This window comes from Balaenoptera physalus, assembly GCF_965194825.1.
Source record: "Balaenoptera physalus genome assembly, chromosome: 17".
Lineage (NCBI taxonomy): Eukaryota > Metazoa > Chordata > Mammalia > Artiodactyla > Balaenopteridae > Balaenoptera > Balaenoptera physalus.
Genome location: NC_138895.1, coordinates 49,963,177 through 49,982,306, shown reverse-complemented (window position 1 = coordinate 49,982,306; position 19,130 = coordinate 49,963,177). Strand labels below are relative to the sequence as shown.

Below are 19,130 nucleotides of genomic sequence, written 5' to 3'. Positions count from 1 at the left end.
GCATAGTACCTTGTACTTAACAGTTGTACAGTAAATACTAGTTGGATGAACACTTCTTCAATAGCTTTCCCCATCCCCAAGGATCCACGCTAATGATTATAATGAGTAGTTTGTATACATGGTACACATATTCCAGAAAATAAGACAAGAGCTTTTTCCCCCTTTAAAAAAGAGGGAATACGTTTTATAAAAAAAGTTTCTCCTGTTACAGAGACACTCTCTCTCTTAGTTACTTTATTTTGAAAAACATGGCATCGTTTGGGAAGCACTACCTCAAATGACCTCAGTCAGTGCTAGTTTTGAATGCTGGTAGAAGTTATTTGACAAAATCAGTAAAACAGGAACAAAAAGAAAGACATTTAATACAGATTTAGAAATTGGATAAGTTTAGCTCAAGTGCAGGGTCCAGGAGAGGACTTGTGGGGAGGAAGATAAGAAGTGGGGAAGCGGCTGAGAAGCACTTCACGTGTGAGTGTGAGGTCCTCAGGGGAAAGTCTTGGCCCATCTGCTCGGGCCACAGCTCTGGGTATTGGTATCTGGAACCTTAAAACGAAGGGGGAAATTGCTCTTATAAGTATAGAAGAATGAAATTTTAAATATCTGACAGCCTTATAATTGCTTTTTTTTGGTAACCTCTTGAGAGCTCCCATCTTGAAAAGAGGTCCTTTCAATCAGTGTTTCTTGGTTGATTTAAAATTTTCAAATTACCAAGCATCTTGCTAAAGTGGGAGTCTAGGTCCAAGTTTTTAGATCTCATTGCTACCTCGTATTAACCTCATCATCCTTCTATAGGGGCAGCTAGATGGATGTTGGGCCATGGGTGTGCATGAATAAAGTAGGATTCCTGGAAACAGTCAGCCGGATTGGTGTGATGGGTTCATGCCATCTGCGAGGCTGCCTGGAGGAGGCGGGCTTTGTAGATTTTCTTGAATTTGAGAAGTCACAGGCTCCATCGCCTTCAAGGAGGCAACGGTGCACTGGCAAGGCCTGGAGGGCTTCCTGGAGGACAGAGCAGTCAACCCAGCCCCGTGGTAACCTGGCTTGCTGTCCCTGTTTTTCAGTAACCATGGACCCAAACATGTTGAGAAGTGATGTCTTCGTTGATTTTTTGAAACTGGTGCAGCTGGTAAGCTTGCTTTTCTTGACTAAGGTCATTATTTCACTGCAGAATATGTCTCCATGTGTGCTTTTCTGGTCATCAGCCCTACAGAGCCTGGATTCAGATAAAATACATTCGTTTGGAGTAACAGGAAAATGGTTCCTATTTTGTTGTTTTGGAAGTTTAGATTCTAGATGGAAAATTAAGTGTGTCACTTGACCTTTTGCCCATTTTATTTAAGCAGATACCTTTTTTCCTGTAGCTTAAGCATTGTGCATCTCAAAACTGGCCATGGAGAAGAGAACCTTTTACCATTAAGGGCCCCCATGACAATTGTGGGACCCTACTTTTGTAGCTGGGACTTCCAAGTGTGCCCCAGTGAAGACCTCAGGACAGCAGTAATAGCCATGCCAGCTATTACTTGTATATTCTCTGCTCCTAACTTTATCGTAAACGGATCATGGAGAAAATTCAGTCTCAACAGAATGACAGGCAGCAACTCCCTTTCCTTTGTTGGTTCTTTTTTTTTAAACTTTTTTTTTTGTTAAGTTTTTTTTCCCCCGCAGTTGCATTTTTAATTTATTTATTTATTTATTTATTTATTTTTGGCTGTGTTGGGTCTTCGTTTCTGTGCGAGGGCTTTCTCCAGTTGCAGCGAGCGGGGGCCACTCTTCATCGCGGTGCGCGGACCTCTCACTATCGTGGCCTCTCTTGTTGCGGAGCACAGGCTCCAGACGCGCAGGCTCAGTAGTTGTGGCTCACGGGCCCAGTTGCTCCGCGGCATGTGGGATCTTCCCAGACCAGGGCTCGAACCCGTGTCCCCTGCATTGGCAGGCAGATTCTCAACCACTGAGCCACCAGGGAAGCCCTCCTTTGTTGGTTTAAAGAACAACTGGCCCCTTGTCCCCTAGAGGCTGGAACTTGGCCAAGTACATTTGTTTAGCACAGCACCCATTTAGGTGGTACACATGGGAACATTTTTATGCCTGCATGTACTTTCTTTTTTTTTAACATGTAGATTTAATTAATTAATTAATTAATTATTGGCTGCGTTGGGTCTTCGTTGCTGCGCGCGGGCTTTCTCTAGTTGCGGCGAGCAGGGGCTACTCTTCACTGTGGTGCACGGGCTTCTCACTGCGGTGGCTTCTCTTGTTGCAGAGCACGGGCTCTAGGCGTGCGGGCTCAGTAGTTGTGGCACGTGGGCTTCAGTAGTTGTGGCTCGCGGGCTTCAGTAGTTGTGGCTCGCGGGCTCTAGAGCGCAGGCTCAGTAGTTGCGGCGCACGGGCTTAGTTGCTCCACGGCATGTGGGATCTTCCCGGACCAGGGCTCGAACCCGTGTCCCCTTGCATTGGCAGGTGGATTCTTAACAACTGCGCCACCGGGGAAGCCCTGCGTGTACATTCTTGACTGAATGGAAGAGCTTCAAAAGGATTGAAATTGCACAATGACGTGATATTATTGAACTGGCTCCTTAGGTCAGGGAGGAATGATACCTTGATCAGACGTGTAAAAACTGGGAGCAAATTTGCATTTACTCAGTTGTTCAAGTGTGTTGACAAACTTACTGGTCCATACAACTGAGAAATGCCCCTAGAGCCTCCCCTCACATTGTATAATTGCTCATACTTTCACATACACTTAATGGTATGTTTGTATATATATATGTATATGTATATACTTTTTTTCTTTGAAAAGGTTGTTTTTGAGGTGCTGCTGGTGGTAACATTCCAACGGCACAAAAGGGTCTATGATGAAAGTAACCTCACACCCACCACAGGTCTCCAGCGCCCCCCCTCAGAGACAACTGTTGTTTACAGTTTAATGTACGTCCCTTCTACACATTTCCATGCACATGCAAGCATTCGTATGTATGCATATCCTTTTTTGCTTTACAGATAAGCACACACTCTACCCACTTTCTGAACCTTGTTTTTCAAAGTTTACATCTTGCAAATCATTCTATGTGAATGCATGGAGGTACCATCAGCCGTGGTTCTGTCATCTTTGTGTTCATTATGGTTTTTGCTTTCAATGCTTTCTAAAAATCATTCAGAGGGTGGCAGTGTTTTGGAGCTTGGTTTTGAGTGTCTTTTTTTCCTCATAATTTAAAGGAGTTTTTTTTTTTTTTAATGTGTTTTTCTTTCCTCCTTTCTTTCTTTCTTTCTTTTTAATTGGGATATAATTGTTTTACAATGTTATGTTAGTTTCTACTGTACAGCGAATTGAAGTACAGTTCCCTGTGCTATATAGCAGGTTCTCATTAGTCATCTATTTTATACATATTAGCGTATATATGTCAATCCCAATCTCCCAATCCATCCCACCCCGCCTTTCCCCACTTGGTGTCCATACATTTGTTCTCTACATCTGTTTTATTTGATTTTAGTGCTCTCAGTATTTTTTTATCTGTATAGCTCTGCACAGAAACCTTTTGCCCCCGCTGCATTTTGCAGTGTCTCTTCTTGCTTCTTCTGATGAGATTTTCACTTCTGCAATGGCTTTATTTTTCGCTTCTGTTGCTTCCGTGAACTTGGCCAGCTTCCTTTCATGTCTATTCGCTTACCTCTTTTTTGAGACCTTGATCTGTTCTTTGAGGTCTGAGTTCAGAGAAGCCTTATTTTGATTAACACAGCCATTGTTTTCATCTCCTTGGTGGCATCACTTTTGGGGGGATATATTTTTCACCCTTAGTTGGTCATGTTTCTTTCCTCCTTTCTTGCGGAATTTTTGCCTCTGGTTCTTCCCAGGTGATCCGTCAGCTTTGAAAGGGGTGCATTCAGTGAGCCAGCTGATGGCTGACGCACGGTGTTGGGAGTTGCTGGAGCTGAGCTGGTGGAACCTGTCTGCCGTACTTCTGGATCTTGCCTCTCCGTTTCTGAGGACTTTCTCACTAACACTTTGCCCCAGGCCAGAGCGTCATGTCTGCAGTGAAACCCAAACCACAGTTTCTCTTATCAAGATCACATCTTCAACCATCCTGCTGACTAATCAGCCTCAGAACTAGCTTAGTGGTTAGGAGTGCAGGCTCAAAGTGAGATGGCCAAGGTTCAAATTTTGGCTGCCCTACTTTGGATTTGTGTTTACTTAGTCTCTTTGTATCTCAGTCTCCCTATCTCTAAAATGGGGAGAATGGCTCCTCTCTTAGTGTTGTTGGGAGGATTAAGTGAGCCAGTGCTCTTAAGGCACTTAAATGTAATCTGGCCAATGTCATAACACCTGTGAGGTCCTCCTGCTATTACCAACGCCAGTCCTTTTTCCTCTTCCCAGCCTGCTGAGAGATTGCTTCCGGCAAAGATGGCGCCAGCACATCTCTCCCCAGACACTAGGTGGTGTCAAATGGGCCCAGAGTTGTGCTCCCAGACCTGCCTAGTGCCTCCTGATGAACTGCTTTAACACAGCTTCTATGTGGCTTGAGTCCTGCCTGCTGCATCTTTGTACCTCTGCTTCCCTCCTCCCTGACCAGACCCAATTTTCACCAGAGACAGCCCCTCTGAAAACCCAGTTGTCCAGGCTTGGGACCATTTTCAACTTCTTCAAAGATGGTGAGGTGTGGGTCTGCCAGACCATTAAAGGAACCCAGGGAGCAGGGATTGGGAAGTTTCCCCACCTCAGTATTATACAGACCCCACCTAAATATTTTCACTGCCTTTGATAAGTGCCTGGCCTGCAGTTTCCCAGTGGTTATTGCCAAATAATCACACGCTCACGGGCGTGGCCCTCCAGGGCTCAGCAAGTACAAGCACATCTTCCTGTCTCTGGGCAAGGACACGCCGTGTGAGAAACGTGAATACATGTGACTGCGTAGGAGACTTCCGAGGAGGCTCTATCAAGGATGGCCAAAGGCAAGCTGCAGTCATCAGAGGGGGTTGCCTCTGCAGGGCATTCAGTCTGGGCCAGACCCAGTGCTTTCTGTGTGGTATCTCATTTATCCCTCACAACTTGTTGAGGACGGTGCTGTTAGTATCTCTTTTTCAGGTTAAGTAATTTGTCCAAGGACCCACATCTTCATAAGTGGAAGCCCAGCGAGCCTGGATCCACTGATGCCATGAGATATTTCTAGAGTGGTGGCCGCCCCCCAGCCCCGCCCCCCACCAAGTACCCCTTGTTGTGTGTGTCTAGCCTCCACCCACCCCCCCGCCCCCCGACTTACCATGCTCTGTGTTTTTGCCCTGCGATTGCCTCTGAGATGAAGGGACTTTTGAAAAGGCAAAACCAAAGTTTTTAGACTAAAGACTTTTTATGTTCCTGGTTGTTAATCTAAAGTGTGAACAACATGTTTGAGAAAAAGGAGACTAAGAAGGTATTTGGAATGGCTTTTGTATACTTGGGAAGTTAGGGGCAATTTATGTATCTGGGAAGTGTTGCCCACCATAGCTCTGGGGGCTCTAGGAAAAGACTGTTTCCCCATTTCCTCTTAAGAATGTTTTCTGTGTCCCTTGGAGTGAAATAATTAGGGCCGATTATTAAGTGTGATGGAAATTTAGAGGTTGGCGAGTCCAAATATGGATTTTCTTGGATAATAAAGCTCAGGGTAAGCACTGTGGCTACCAGACATTCTTCTGCCTCAGAGCAGAATATCAATAAAGCATACTGATGGAGCTTCTTTGATAAATTAAACAATTTCTCAGGGTGTTACATTCGATTTGAAAAGAATTAGCACGTTTCAAAATGTGTTAAGGCAGCCCATGGTATTGGAGGATTTCAAGGTTTCTTAAAGATAAATGCATTCCATTTACTACTGTGAATTGTGTGTTTTAATTCCTGATCTGCCCTAGATCAGGATGAGTTAAGTTTTGTTTTTCTACAATCCGAACCCACCACTTTGGTTTCTTTCCTCTAATTGCATTTTTGTATGGCTTTTACATTTTATAAATTATATATGTAAAGTAAAATTCAAATATCACAAATAGAGCCAAATTCCTCCTTGATCACCACTCCAAATGTTTTATCTGTTGTTCACTTGCTTTTCTCTCATAATACAAAGGTTTTTCAATGGTTTATTTCTCCTCTTTACCATATTGTTCTAAAAATGTTTATTTTTTTAATCAAAGCAAAATGTGCTGATAGTTTTAAAAGTAAAATAGTGCTAAAAAGGATTTAAAAGTAAAATAGTGCTAGAAAGGATTATACTATAACCATCTCCTGCTTTCCAGAGGCAATGGCTTTCAAATCTTTTAGCTTTTTCTTTAGATATTTAAATATCTAGAGGTTAATGATATACATCTCTTTCCCCTGTTCTTCAATTTGAAGACATTATCCACTGACTGCCTGTTATGGGGGACGAGGATTCAGCTTTCTTGTATCACCTTCTTTCATTCCCCTCTTCCCCCCAATTTTGTTATATTACAATTAAAAAAAATTAAATCCTTAGTCAATATTTTGATCATTATAATATTTCTTACTACTGAACAAATAATGTTGATGATTACCTTTACTTTCTTGAACAACTTTTGTGGGTTTTTTTGGGGGGAGTTAAAAATGGCATCATTTAAAAGAAAAAAAAATGCTTAGTTGTTTTTAAACATATGACTCTATCCATACCCATAGCAGTGCTGAAAGCAGAACTTCTCCCACGGTCAAACCAGTCAGATCCTTTTCTTGGAGGTGATCCACCCAGAGTCTCTGTCTTTCTGATGTTTGAGAGAGATTTGAGTCAATCCGCCTGCTGGTGGGGAGTAGCCAGTAGAGAAGGAGATGGGATTGGCCTTGATAATCAATGGGACCAAGTCCTTGAGGAAGGAGGGTTGAACACGAACTGGGATTGGGTTGAGGAAGGATTCCTCTTGAACTGAATGTGAGACAGAGAGAAAGTCTGGGCGAGGCTACAGGCAGGTCTGAGGTTTGTGAGTTGAAGTAGACTGAGTCCCCTCTTGATGTTTCCTCTGTGACTTATAAGAGGTGAGGTCACCTGGTGGGGATGAGGGAGGAGGTAAATATGGTTGGAGTCTTGGGGAAAGTGGGGAAGCTTGAAGCAGAGTGATAGTCAGAACACCGCTAGCTCAGGCAACCAAGAGGACAAGCTGGAGAGGCGGGCAGTTGAGGGCCAGTTGCCAACCAACGCGTCTCCTTTTAACCAATGGCAAAGAGTTGGGTGGCGCTTAAACTTTGTACCTCCTTTGATGAGGAGGTTACCCACGGAGAGGAGGTTGCCCAACTGAAACCAGCGTCACTGTGTCAAACAGAACACTGGAGACTTTAATCTTAACATTCTCTTCTCAAATCGAGGTCACGTAAATATGGAATGATGGGATAAAGAGGGAGGTTATGTGCATAAATAATCAATTTTAAATGTACCATTTTAGATGCCACTATCATAGTTCCTTTGATCCTCTCACTTGGATTATTTTGAGAAATATGGCACCAAGATTATTCAAATATCTGTTTGCACAGGGCACCCTTCAAAATAAATGTACTGCCTAATCCCTGCTCTGAAGGAGTTTATCATCTAAGCAGCCATCTGACCCAGCTTTAAACAAATTACGTATAAAAAAGCCAAGAGCACAGGGCTTCCCTGGTGGTGCAGTGGTTAAGAATCCACCTGCCAATGCAGGGGACATGGGTTCGATCCCTGGTCCGGGAAGATCCCACATGCCCGTGCGCCACAACTACTGAGCTTGCGCTCCTGAGCCCATAAGCCACACCTACTGAAGCCGGCGTGCCGCAACTACTGAAGCCCACGCGCCTAGAGCCTGTGCTCTGCAACAAGAGAAGCCACTGCAATGAGTAGCCCGCACGCAGTAGCAAAAACCCGACGCAGCCCAAGATAAATAAATAAATAAATAAATTTATTTGTTAAAAAAAAAAAGAGTATGCAAGAAATGAATACTTAGCATAGGTAAGGTGGAGTTCAGCTATTTCCATATTAGTCAGGCCTTTTTCAATCGCAAGGGACAACCATAAAAGGGAAATGTATTCATTTAACTGAAAAGCTGGGGAAGCTTGGCCGGCACACTCTTTCCACTCCCTACCCCGAGCTCTGCTTTCCTCTGTGTTGATTTCATTCTCACAGAGCGTCTTCACGCCATGGCCTCTGCTTCAGGACTGGCAGCCCCACCTGAAGGAGAGTACCCTCCTTTCCCCCTCTCGGATGGGGTCAGAGCTCCACTGGCTGAGGCAACCTGTAGGGTGATTGCTAGAGAGAAGGAGGAAGGAGAGTGAAGGGCAGCTGCCAACTGACTTGCCTCATCCTGACCAATGGCAAAGGGCTGGGTCTCCGAGACAGAATAAGAAATAGATATTTAGACTCTGAAGTTTTTCAGAGTTTTTGGTGAGGAAGATCACAAAGGTAACGTGCCATTCCCGTCACATCATATCAAGGGTATGTACTCTCAAGATGACTTATCACTGGTGATGTTGACATCAATGCTAACATTTTTACGATGCTGATTATCTTCATGTCCATTTGTAAACTGAGACAGAGGAAACTAAAATATAAGATCCTAAATATGTTAAATATTAACTTCTCATTTTATGTGCACATAAGAAAAGAAATAAATTATGGAACACTTAAAAAAAAAAAAAAAGAAATAGATATTTGGTCTCTGAACCCGGTTCCTGACACAGAGCTCCAGAAACCCTTGCAGTTTCCTGAGTGATGGGGATGATAGGAGCATCTGACAGAGTTCCTAAGGCCCCTGGAACCTCTGGAGTGCTAAGGGTGTCTTTTTGCATGCTGATGAGATAATTGGTGGCTGGGGACCCCTACAGAGCTTCAGGATGGGGGCTGGTCACCCCAAAGACTAAGGCATGATTGGAAGGTTGGAACTTTCAGCCCCACCCCCTGGCTTCCCGGTTTGGGAGAGGGGCTGGAGATTGAGTTGATCACTGATCATGCCTACATGATGAAACCTCCATAAAAATCCCTGAACTATGGTGTTCAGAGAGCTTCTGGGTGGGTGAACATGTAGAGGAGCTGGGAGGGTGGTGCACCCACATCCCTTGCTCTATGCTTCTCTTCCATTTGGCTCTTCCTGAGTTGTATCCTTTATAATAAATGAGTTATAGTAAGTAAAGAGCTTTCCTGAGTTCTATTCTAGAAAATTATCAATCTCAAGTAGGGAGTGCTGGGAATCCCAGATTTATAGCAAGTTGATCAGAAGTATGGGAGGCTTGGACTTGCAGTTGGCTTCTGAAGTGAGGGAGGGGCAGACTTGTGGGACTCGGTCCTTAATCCGTGTGGTCTGTGCTAACACGTAATTAGTGTCAAAAATGTTGATGTGAGTGGCGTAGAGAAAAATAGTGTTTTTCTTTTTAGTGTCCCATGAATGATGTAAGGACATTAGAGAGTTTGGAGCACGAGAGGTACATTTTCAGGTTTGCATTAAAAAAAAAATTTCTCTGACTGCTGTGTGGCGAATGCCTTGTGGGGAGCAGGGGAGTGGGGCAAGAATGGAAACAAGGTGACCTATAAGGAGGCCATTGCAGGAGTCTAGGGGGGAGGACATATCAGTTGGGACTAGAGTGCTGGTGGTGAAGATGAAGAGAAGTAGACGGACTGAAGAGATACTTTAAGATGTGAATATACAGGACTCAGAACTTGATTGGATATGAGTGTTGAAAACATCTCTCTGAATCTTTTCTTTTCTTTTTTAAAAATTTATTTATTTATTTATTTATTTATTTGGCTGCGCGGGTCTTAGTTGAAGCACGCGGGATCTTTAGTTGCGGCACGTGGGATCTTTAGTTGCAGCACGTGGGATCTTTAGTTGTGGCATATGGGATCTAGTTCCCTGGCCAGGGACCTAACCTGGGCTCCCTGCACTGGGAGCGCAAAGTCTTAACCACTGGACCACCAGGGAAGTTCCACCCCTGAATCTTTTCTTGACTCTCTTATTTCTTATCTGTTGCCGCTAAGTCAAATCAAAGATACATAACGACCTCATCATTCCTACTGCTAACAATAATGAAACAATAAAGCTGTCATCTGAGTGTCTGCAATGAATGGCATCCCACTCTTGCCAGCCTTACTTTTAGAGCTGAAGGAATGGAGTACACAGAAGGGAAGTCACCTGTCAAGGTTTACACAGGGTCACATGCAGTGAGGGTGGACTTAGGCTTGGAACCAAGCAGTCTGCTCTGTGGATCATGCATTTCTTAAGCACACGGTCTAGCCCCGTCCCTCAGTACCTCGCACACGGATGACTGTCTCCAGCTTTGCTCAAGTCTCTCACATCCTCCAGTCCCTCCTCTAGCTCATTTTCACCACAGTGCCAGACACATCTTTCCATGACTCCATTTACATCCTTCCATGTGCCTGATCCAGAACCACCATGACCCCCTTTTGCCTTTTTAAATAAAATCCTCAAGTGTCTGATTTCAGGGCCATCTATAATCTGACCCACTCTACCAATGCAATCTGCTTCCTCGCTTTTCTTTTGCAGAAGAATTTAATATGGATATGCGTTTCTATCATTTTAACTGTTTATATAATTTAGATATCTATTGGTCTGCAATATAGTTTGAGTTGGGTGTTGCACTGAAGTAACAAATTAATGGTAGCTTTTCCTTAAATCAAACCCAAAGACAATGACATCTTTCCATTCATTTCAAGTGTGTTTTTCCTCGGAGGTAAGAAGTGTTTGTGAGGCCAAATACCTTTAAGAACCTAAGACCTAGGCAAAGGTATACCTAGAAAGGGACTGTTTGCAACAGTTGCTCTGGGGAAACCCCTGACCCTTGACTACTCTGCTAGATATGGGGTCTTGGGAGCCCTACTGTTATCAGTTATCATAACTGCAGGGGAAGTGGGGAAATCTACCAGAATTCCCCCAGGAAGGTAGAAGTGAAGAAAGTATGGCTGAGGTTGTGTAGGGAGAGCTCAGGGCCTGTGCTATGGAGGCGGGAAACCAGTGCCCCTGACATGCTGTGGGAGGGCTTGGAGTGATTTTCACAGGATCCCAGGAGGTGGGTTGTCCCAGCACTGGATGCCTGAAGGGAAAACCTGGCAGGTGGTTGGTTTAGCATCTGCTGATTTGGAGGCTAGTACTGACAGGGAGAAGCCACAGGACTGTTTGAAAATTGACCAACACAGTGTTCAATAAGTGGCAGATTCACTCAGGCAGACAGACACTTACTGTACATGGAGGGGGCAGCATAACATGGTCACTCATGCTGGTACTATGGTAGTAACATGGCAGCCATGTAACTTATCCAAACTCGGACACTTTTGAGAGTGGAAGGAACACTATGATTGTTATGATACGTTAGTCTGCTCGGGTTGCCGTAACTGGGAATCTTAAAGAACAGAAATTCCTAAAACTGTGAGAAATAAATTTCTTCTTTGTGCGTGTGTGCAGAGAGAGCAAGCTCTGTGGTGTCTCTTCCTACAAGGAAACTAATCCCATCATGAGGGACACAACCTCACTTAACCCTAATCACTTCCCAAAGGCCCCATCTGCAAATACCATCACATTGGAGGTTAGGGCTTCAACATATGAATGGGGGAGGAGGGACACAAACATTCACTCCAAGGCAATGCTGGACCAGCCTTCCTGGACCAGCCAGGAGTTAAGTCCAACCTAGTTGAGCCCAGGCTGTAGAGTCATGAGGAGCTGGCCTTGAATCCTGCCTCTGCCACCAACTAGCAGTATGTCCTGGAGGAGTTCAATATATGTGAAGCAGTTAGCACAGAGCACAATTATCAGTATCGTGATCTAACAATATATTTGTATGTAATAAATACATAGCTATTATATTTACTCATAAATGAGATGCTATCTCTACAAGTTGCCTGTATATGTAGATATAACACATTCACAAACTGCTGCTTTTGTGGACGAACCCTTTGAATTTGGGAAGCAGCAGCATTTCTCTTCTAAAGTACTTAGGTTCAGAATCATAGACATTTAGTGATTGTAAGTAAGTGGGTTCAGGGTAGGCGTGGTTAAGATTGAAAGTCAAAGCTTGCCCTTGGATAACAAAATTAGGAAAAAATAAGCCTGTCACTAACATGATGGACCTTTTGAGGTACCTGGGCGGTGCGATTGGGTTGTTGGATTTCCTGGTTCCCTACAAAGCCAGGTGCCTAATCCGCTGTGTCTGTGAATGGCAGGGGGTGGTCAGGAGGACTAAGGAGGGCGAGGTGCTGCCTGTTGAGGGGAAGGGGGTCTCACCTGGTCAGCTGACCTGAACCCCAACCCCGTGATCCCCCAATAATCTTCTGATCAGTCATCAGGATCTTCCCTCCCCCAAACCAATACCAGGAAGGAGGTGGCCTGGATGTAAATTTTCTGGTCACTAAAAAGAGATACTGCCTCTCCCCGCATACCCCCCGCCCCCATCCCCACACACTGTGTTGCTAATTACTAATATTCTGACTTATATAGCAGGCTCAGAACACAGAAAATGATTTGAATGGCTCTTTTCTCATTTCTGCCAAGGATGACACACCACTAGTGCCATTCTAAATGCCTAGGAGAGAAGTGAACGCATTGCATGCAGTGGCTGCGTCAGGGTTTAGTCCATTGTGGAACCTGAGATGAGAACGCTGTGACCGGGATCAGCCTCCCAGAGACAAGCAGCTCTGTGGACTGACAGGGTCCCCTTCAGAGGCACTGAGAACAGCCCCCCCCCCCGCCAGATGCAGCTGCCCTGGAGGCCCGTGTGGGCAGCTGCTGGCCCTGCCTCCCCGCCAGGGTCACTCTCTCTACGGTAACTGAGTGCCAACCTCAGCCTCGCGCTTTCCTGAACTCGGACGGGCTTCCCCTGTCTCTAGCATGTCTCTGACATACTAGAATGCTCCATCCAAGAGGTTCACAGGTGCCCGGATTCGCAGTCCCCTCTGGAACACACGCATCCCCTCAGAGAAGGCCAGAATGCGAAAGTGCAGGCAGGGCTGTGCTGAGCTGGGGTGTTGGCCCCTTAGCTGGGTGCCTATTCACCAGATAGAGACCAGATCCCCGCACAGGCCTCAGAGTTTGCGGCTTCAGAGTTTTGCTGCAGCAGAACCATAAATTAGCGCATATTACAAACTTTTAGGGATGCCTGGCAATATTCAATATGAGAGTTGAAATCTGGGATGACCAAGAGTCACGTGGATGATTTTCTTAAAAGCTTTTTTCCTAAGACGAATGCCTTGTTTATTTGGAAATTATTCAAGCTGCATGTCATTGCTTTGCCTGGGCTCCTCTCCACCCTCTCCTCACCCCCACCCCACCCCCAAAACCAGTCCCCCAAATCTCTGCACTTGGCTTTCATTTGCTTTGGATACTGTATGCCCCAAGGGCCCACAGAGAAGAAGATGACTGTTTCCTGCATCGATGTGCCCCACGGAAGGGCGACAAAGCTCATTGTGTTTCCTTTTGCTTATAGGACACATTTAGCATCACTACCAAGAAAGCGTCTCTGGATATATTTCTGCCCGATGGAAGGAGCATTAAAGTCGAAATTCTAACATCAGATACTGCCGAAAGAGTCCTAGAGGTAAATTCTATCCAAATTCCAGCCCCAGAATTGAATTTAGGAATCATTCTGTTTGAAGGCAGGGACTAGGATACGGTTACCTTCCAGAAGCTTCCTGCCTATCATTTTACTCTGGATGACTTATCTGTAGAGATGCTGGCTTTTTCTGACAGACTGATGGATGAATCTCAGCTACAGCCAATCCCCAGGGTCTCTTTGGTTTTTTTTCCCCCTCTGTGGGCATCAACTTTCCAGGTCCTTGCGAAGGCTGCTGTTGGTTCTCTGGAACTCAGCCAGGGATGTGCCCTGCAAATATGCCAAGTGCTTTATTACAGGATGTCCCTACTTAGGAGCAGGAAGGAGGGTGGAGCCCAGATGAGACTACCCAGGTGGGCTGGTGACAGCTTCTGGCAGAGAGTGACAGTGGGGTTGTCAAAGCCAGAAAGAGTGGTCCCTCCTCCCTCGCAGGGGAAAACCCCTGAAACCAATGCCCAGCACTTCTAATTCTGGGTCCACAGGGCCAGAACTGAGTTCTGGTCGGTTCTCTGAGGACTCAGAGGACGAGACCCAGAAAGCATCCTTCCTTCTGCAGATGCAGCCATTACCAGCTCTGTCCCTGAGGCCCTTCCTTCCTCGAGCTCGGCTTCAGAGAGGCCTCTGTCTTCTCACACCCACACACTGCTCTAGGGCCAGCTCCCAGGTCCCTTGCCTTTGGAGGGTTTTAGTTTGTCAACTTAAATAAAAAGGTAAAATGAGGTAGCTCAAAATTGTCAAGAAGATGAGTGTATTCAGGAATAGCAGAGGAATTGCAGCTGGGGACATGAAAGCTGGAAAGGCTGCCGGCATGTCTGCTGAGGGTTTGGGGGAGGCTTTATTTATGGGCCGGGAATGTAAAGAGGGGAGAGTTCAGTTAGAGTCTACTAAAATCAAAACAAACGGAGACCAGATTTGAAAATTCCCCCAGCAGACAAAACCAGTCCGGTCACACAAACAAAGCTCAATTCCACTTATTTTGTGAGACCAACCTGACCTGGGTCATTATCTTGTTTGGGTCTCTAGAAACCATGAGCAAAATTTCCAAGGCTGATATGAGGCAACCCCGGACTAACTCCCTATCATTTAAGAAAATTCCAATATTATCTGTTTTCTGTGAATTAGGCATTTACGGGAAATCAGCCTCTCAGTCCTTACGTCTTGTCTTCCTGAGTCACACTTGTGGGGCTTTCCATCTTATATCCTCCGGTTCCATTTAGATCGAAATTCTTTCACAAATTCTAATCCTCCAGAGAAACATTCAAGGGAGAATAAGAAGTTATAAACAGGAGGAAGTCGGAAAGTTTCTAGGACCTTTCCAAGGACGGAAATTTCTTGTGCTGGGGTCCTGGTGTCTGCCACCTTCTGAGCCAATGACTGGAGGTGCTCCCTGCTGGGCTCCCAGCTCTTGAGCCTGCCTCTACCTGAGACTGTGGGACCCTCCTCCTGCATCATGGCTCCCCTTCCCAGCCTGGAGATTTGAGCCCACCCTCCTGGTTGAGTCCTCAGATTAGGAAATACTCCTTCTCTAGATCTTGCTCTGCTCAAGAATGATTATTTTGCACCTTTCTTCCTACTAGTCACTACATACACCCTTTTCTTGGCTCCTGGATTGTGACCTGGTTGCTGAGGCCATCCATTGAGAAGCTACCCTGGGTCCTCCTCCTTCACCCCCCAAATCCTACTGACACTACATCCCAAGTCTCTCTCCTATTCATCCCCCTCCCAATTTCCTCCCCTTCATCCCCATGCCCCTAGCAGCTCCCAAACTAATCTCCCTGCTTCCAATCTTGCTAATCTGTACTGATTTCTAGAATGATCTTTCTAGAAATTATCAAGGGCCCTTGATGCTTAACACTTGAGTGGATTTATACCAAGAGACCCCAAAATACAAAACACAGTTCCCTAAATTGCCCTCCCAGGACTTACAAGGTGGGAGACAGACACGTAATAGAAAGAGGAGGAGACAGAAATAGTGAAGGTAGGGACCACAAACTCAGGTACTCTGGGGCCAGGCAGGTAAGTCAGGGGTGCAGCTGTAGGATATAAGCTCATTTGGAAATGGTTGAGCCTACACAGAACCGGAGAGCAGCTGCCCTGCCCAAGGACACCATTATTGACATGTTTTATACACACTGGGCTCACTGGCCAAACTAGACATAACTGTAGCTGAAGTTGGCTGCTGGTGGGAGTATGGGATCTCCTATCTGCTGGGGTTAGGACAAGTCCCAGATTCAAATTACAGAGCTGCCACATGTGAGTTTGGGTAAGTTATTTAATTTTTTGAAATGATGTCTAAGTAATTATAGCAATAGCTCACGATCCGTCAGCAGTGCTGAGTACGGTTCTTTATCATCATTAGTATTGATGTTAGAGGGAGTGCTGAATAAGTATTGAGTAGGGCAGTAAGTCTAGGGTTCCACAGTGCAACTTGTTTTGTCCAGTTCCCCTTGTAACTGATAGCAGAAGTTGAATGAGGTACATTAACCTCAGAAAAATGTACTTCCCCTCTTCCATCACATTGGCTCGTGAGAAATTCAAATCCATAGCATGGACATCATTAGCACTGGAGGTAAAATGAAGTAAAGGAGTTTCTGTATAAGGTAAAGCGAGCACTTGGCCAGGCACAGATGTGAGTTCTCTTCCAGGGGCTGGGAAATTCTCTAGCTGACATAAAAATGTAACGTACATTTTGTAATTAAAAATTATTGTCCGTATCTTCTCAAGCATACTTGTCACCACGCTCACTTTCCTTCTCTAGCCATCCTGATGGGCTCTTTAAGGACCAGCAACAAACTAAAATCTCTTTTTTGCTTTCTATGCATTTGTGCTAATGTAGTTTTATTGGTGGTGTTTGTGTTTTGAAGCATCATTAACATTTGCTAAGAAGGAAATACTATTGTGTCTCTTTTTGTTCTGCTTTCTCCCCCTCGAAAGGTGTCTGTATTTATGTCTTTATAAATTATAGAAAGTGCCTCCGTTCCCACTCCTCTATCTTCCTTGGCATGTAAGCTTGCTGTTTTCACTGAATGAGTCAGAGAAGAGAGAAATCTAATTTGAGTGGGCATGGGTTCATATTTACTCTAGGAGAAGACGACTTTGCAATCTGTTACCACTGGTGCACACTCAGCCCCACACACAGAGGTGCCCTGTGTTTTGGTTCAGGGTTTTGCTTTGTTGTTTTTGTTTTTGTTTTTGTTTTGCAAGGGCATGGGGAAGAGAGTAAGGTAGAAAGAAGGAGAATGGGGATAAACATTGAGTAGAAGTTGTGAAAAGTTCCCAGGCTCTTCTTTATTTTCAGAGCTATTCTGAGAACACCTACTCATACCATCCACCTAATCAGACCGTCTCCCAAGGTAATTTACAGACCTCGGACAAGAAAGTACCCCTTTGAGCCTGGTACAACTGCCACCTTGAGAACTTGGAGCCATGGTCAAAGGGTCAGCTCACGCACAGAGCCATACAGGTGGACCCTCGCGCAGAGGGTTGCAGAGGTGATCTAGCGAATTCAGACTAGGCATGCAGAGAAATCACCCAGGAACCCAGCCTTAAAGAGAGGGTGGGCTGGCCAAGTGGAGAGGGAAAGAGTCTGTGGAAGCATGAATGTTCCTACTAAGGGAGGGTGAATGGATGTGAAATGTTTCGAGGTTACAGCCTCATGACCAGTTGGTAAAAACGAAATCACTGGTGTTGAAATGAAAGCTGTTTGAGGTAAAGGTCAAAGAGGAATATGAAATGAGGGCAGCCTGTGCCCGGGTTCTGAGGTTTCACTGAGCAAAAGCCACATAAATTAGCCTTGAGCGTCACAGCAGACATCAGAGAGAAGCAGGCCTGGCGTGTCATAGGCGGACATTAGCCTGTATACTTCTATATGCCAGCCAATGGTGGGGAACATCTCTTTTCCCAATATCTGGTAATCCAGCCCCCAGGGAAGGTAAATTAGAGTGTGGGTCCCAGGGGTAGGTATTACAGAAGGGCTGATGGTCCTGGAGAACAGCTACTGCCCTCCAGTGGACAATAGATGCCAAACCGATCTGGGAGACAAGTCCTCATCCCAGATGGGACAAACCAGTCTCAGCTGGGGGCCAGTTCATGTCCATTGTTGGGGGGACTGGTTTTTATTTTTTTCACTGTAATTTTTTAAAATTTCCAAATTTTCTAAAATGAGTATATACCATTTTTAGATTCGGGAAAGATTTCTCTTAATATCCATTGGCCCCTTAAAGCTCTTTTTATTGGTATTTACAGGCGGACACTCCTAACTTTTCCCTCCTCTTTCTCATCTTTGGTTAAAGGTGGTATCACGCAAAATTGGACTGTGTCAGGAGCTGCTGGGATACTTTGGACTATTTCTCATTCGGTCTTACAAAGAGGGCAAGCTGTCTGGTAAGGAGAGAAGGAAATGCAGGCAGCCTGAGACGGGGTGGGCAGGTGTGGGCAGGCACTCAGCCAGGAGATGCGGGGTTGCAGCTGAGGGGCCAGTCACCCCCCCAGGGGAACGCCCTAGTGTGTGGTCTCTACTACGACTCTCGGCCCCTGAACCGGACATTGGGGGATGGGGGGCTGTGCCTTTGTTCAAGGTGAGCTGGGGGTGAGCAGCTCCAGAGAGGCAGTGTGGTCAGGAGCAAGACATCAGTTCTCTCCAGTAACCACACTTCGTCTTGTGCCTCCTGAGCCCCAGCGCTTCTGTCCGGTGCACCTTTATCCCTGCACACTGGGGGCTGGTCTCCAGCCACGCCACAACCCCCTTGTGGATGAAGTGCTGGTCTCCGGGCATCAGCCGATCCCATCAGACCTTGTTAAGGAATATCTCCTCGTTAAGGAATATTTGCTATGAAATGTGGATGATGTAAATAAGTTCTTAGGTTCTTTAAAAAATACACATGCAGTGAGATCGTGACCAATGACATTGTTTCATATAGCTTTTGCTTTTCTCTACAGTGCATTTCGAGATATTACAACTTTTTTTGTTGTGAGATGGTATCAGTTGTCTCCGAGTAGTTTACATATGTCCTCAGAAGCTGTGGGGAGGTGATTTGGAGGTGGAAGTTAGCTTGGCCACCAGGAGCTGTGGTGTGCTGGTGAAGGCACTGGACCTCTCTGGACCCCAGTTTCTTCATCTGTATCACAGTGAAAATGTCCCCTACTTAAGCCATTGGTCTTTTATGAGGATCACATGCTACTTATTTTTTAAATGAACTTCAGAAAGTTAAAAATTACATATAAATGCAAGACAGTATTATTATTCTTCCAATAGTAATGCTCTATTTTATCATTTTAAAGCACTGCACTGTATGAAAACTATCTGTGCTGTTTCAACCAATAAGACTCTTTTCCCTTTCTCTAGTCATTAAAAAACTGGTGGACTTTGAACTCCCTTATGTTAGCCTTTGCAGTTCTGAAGTGGAAAACTTCCAGGTTGGACTCAGGAAGTGGTGAGTAAGCATTTACTGTGACAGAAGGTATCTCAGGATATCTTAGCTTTGCAGATCAGAGCTTGTCAGAATCTCCCACATCCAGCTCACAGTCTGACAGCTCCAGGGAGCTCAGGAGCTTGGGGAAGGTCCAGGAAAGCAATGAAGGAGAGAAAGGAGGGAAT

At 45.3% G+C, this 19,130-nt stretch overlaps 1 protein-coding gene across 8 annotated transcripts in view; it reads left to right on the top strand.

The window, feature by feature from the left end:
• Nucleotides 1–19,130, top strand: part of SNX31 (sorting nexin 31) — a 68,055-nt gene that overhangs the window by 15,993 nt on the left and 32,932 nt on the right. For 5 of the 8 annotated variants that reach the window (XM_082432760.1, XM_082432755.1, XM_082432754.1 and 2 more), the window contains exons 4-7: nucleotides 1,062–1,126; nucleotides 13,409–13,519; nucleotides 17,827–17,917; nucleotides 18,879–18,966. In XM_082432760.1, coding sequence (XP_082288886.1) covers nucleotides 1,062–1,126; nucleotides 13,409–13,519; nucleotides 17,827–17,917; nucleotides 18,879–18,966 — 355 coding nt within the window. The remainder of the gene's footprint in view (nucleotides 1–1,061; nucleotides 1,127–13,408; nucleotides 13,520–17,826; nucleotides 17,918–18,878; nucleotides 18,967–19,130) is intronic. The other 3 variants (XM_082432756.1, XM_082432759.1, XM_082432758.1) reach the window with 3 other exon arrangements.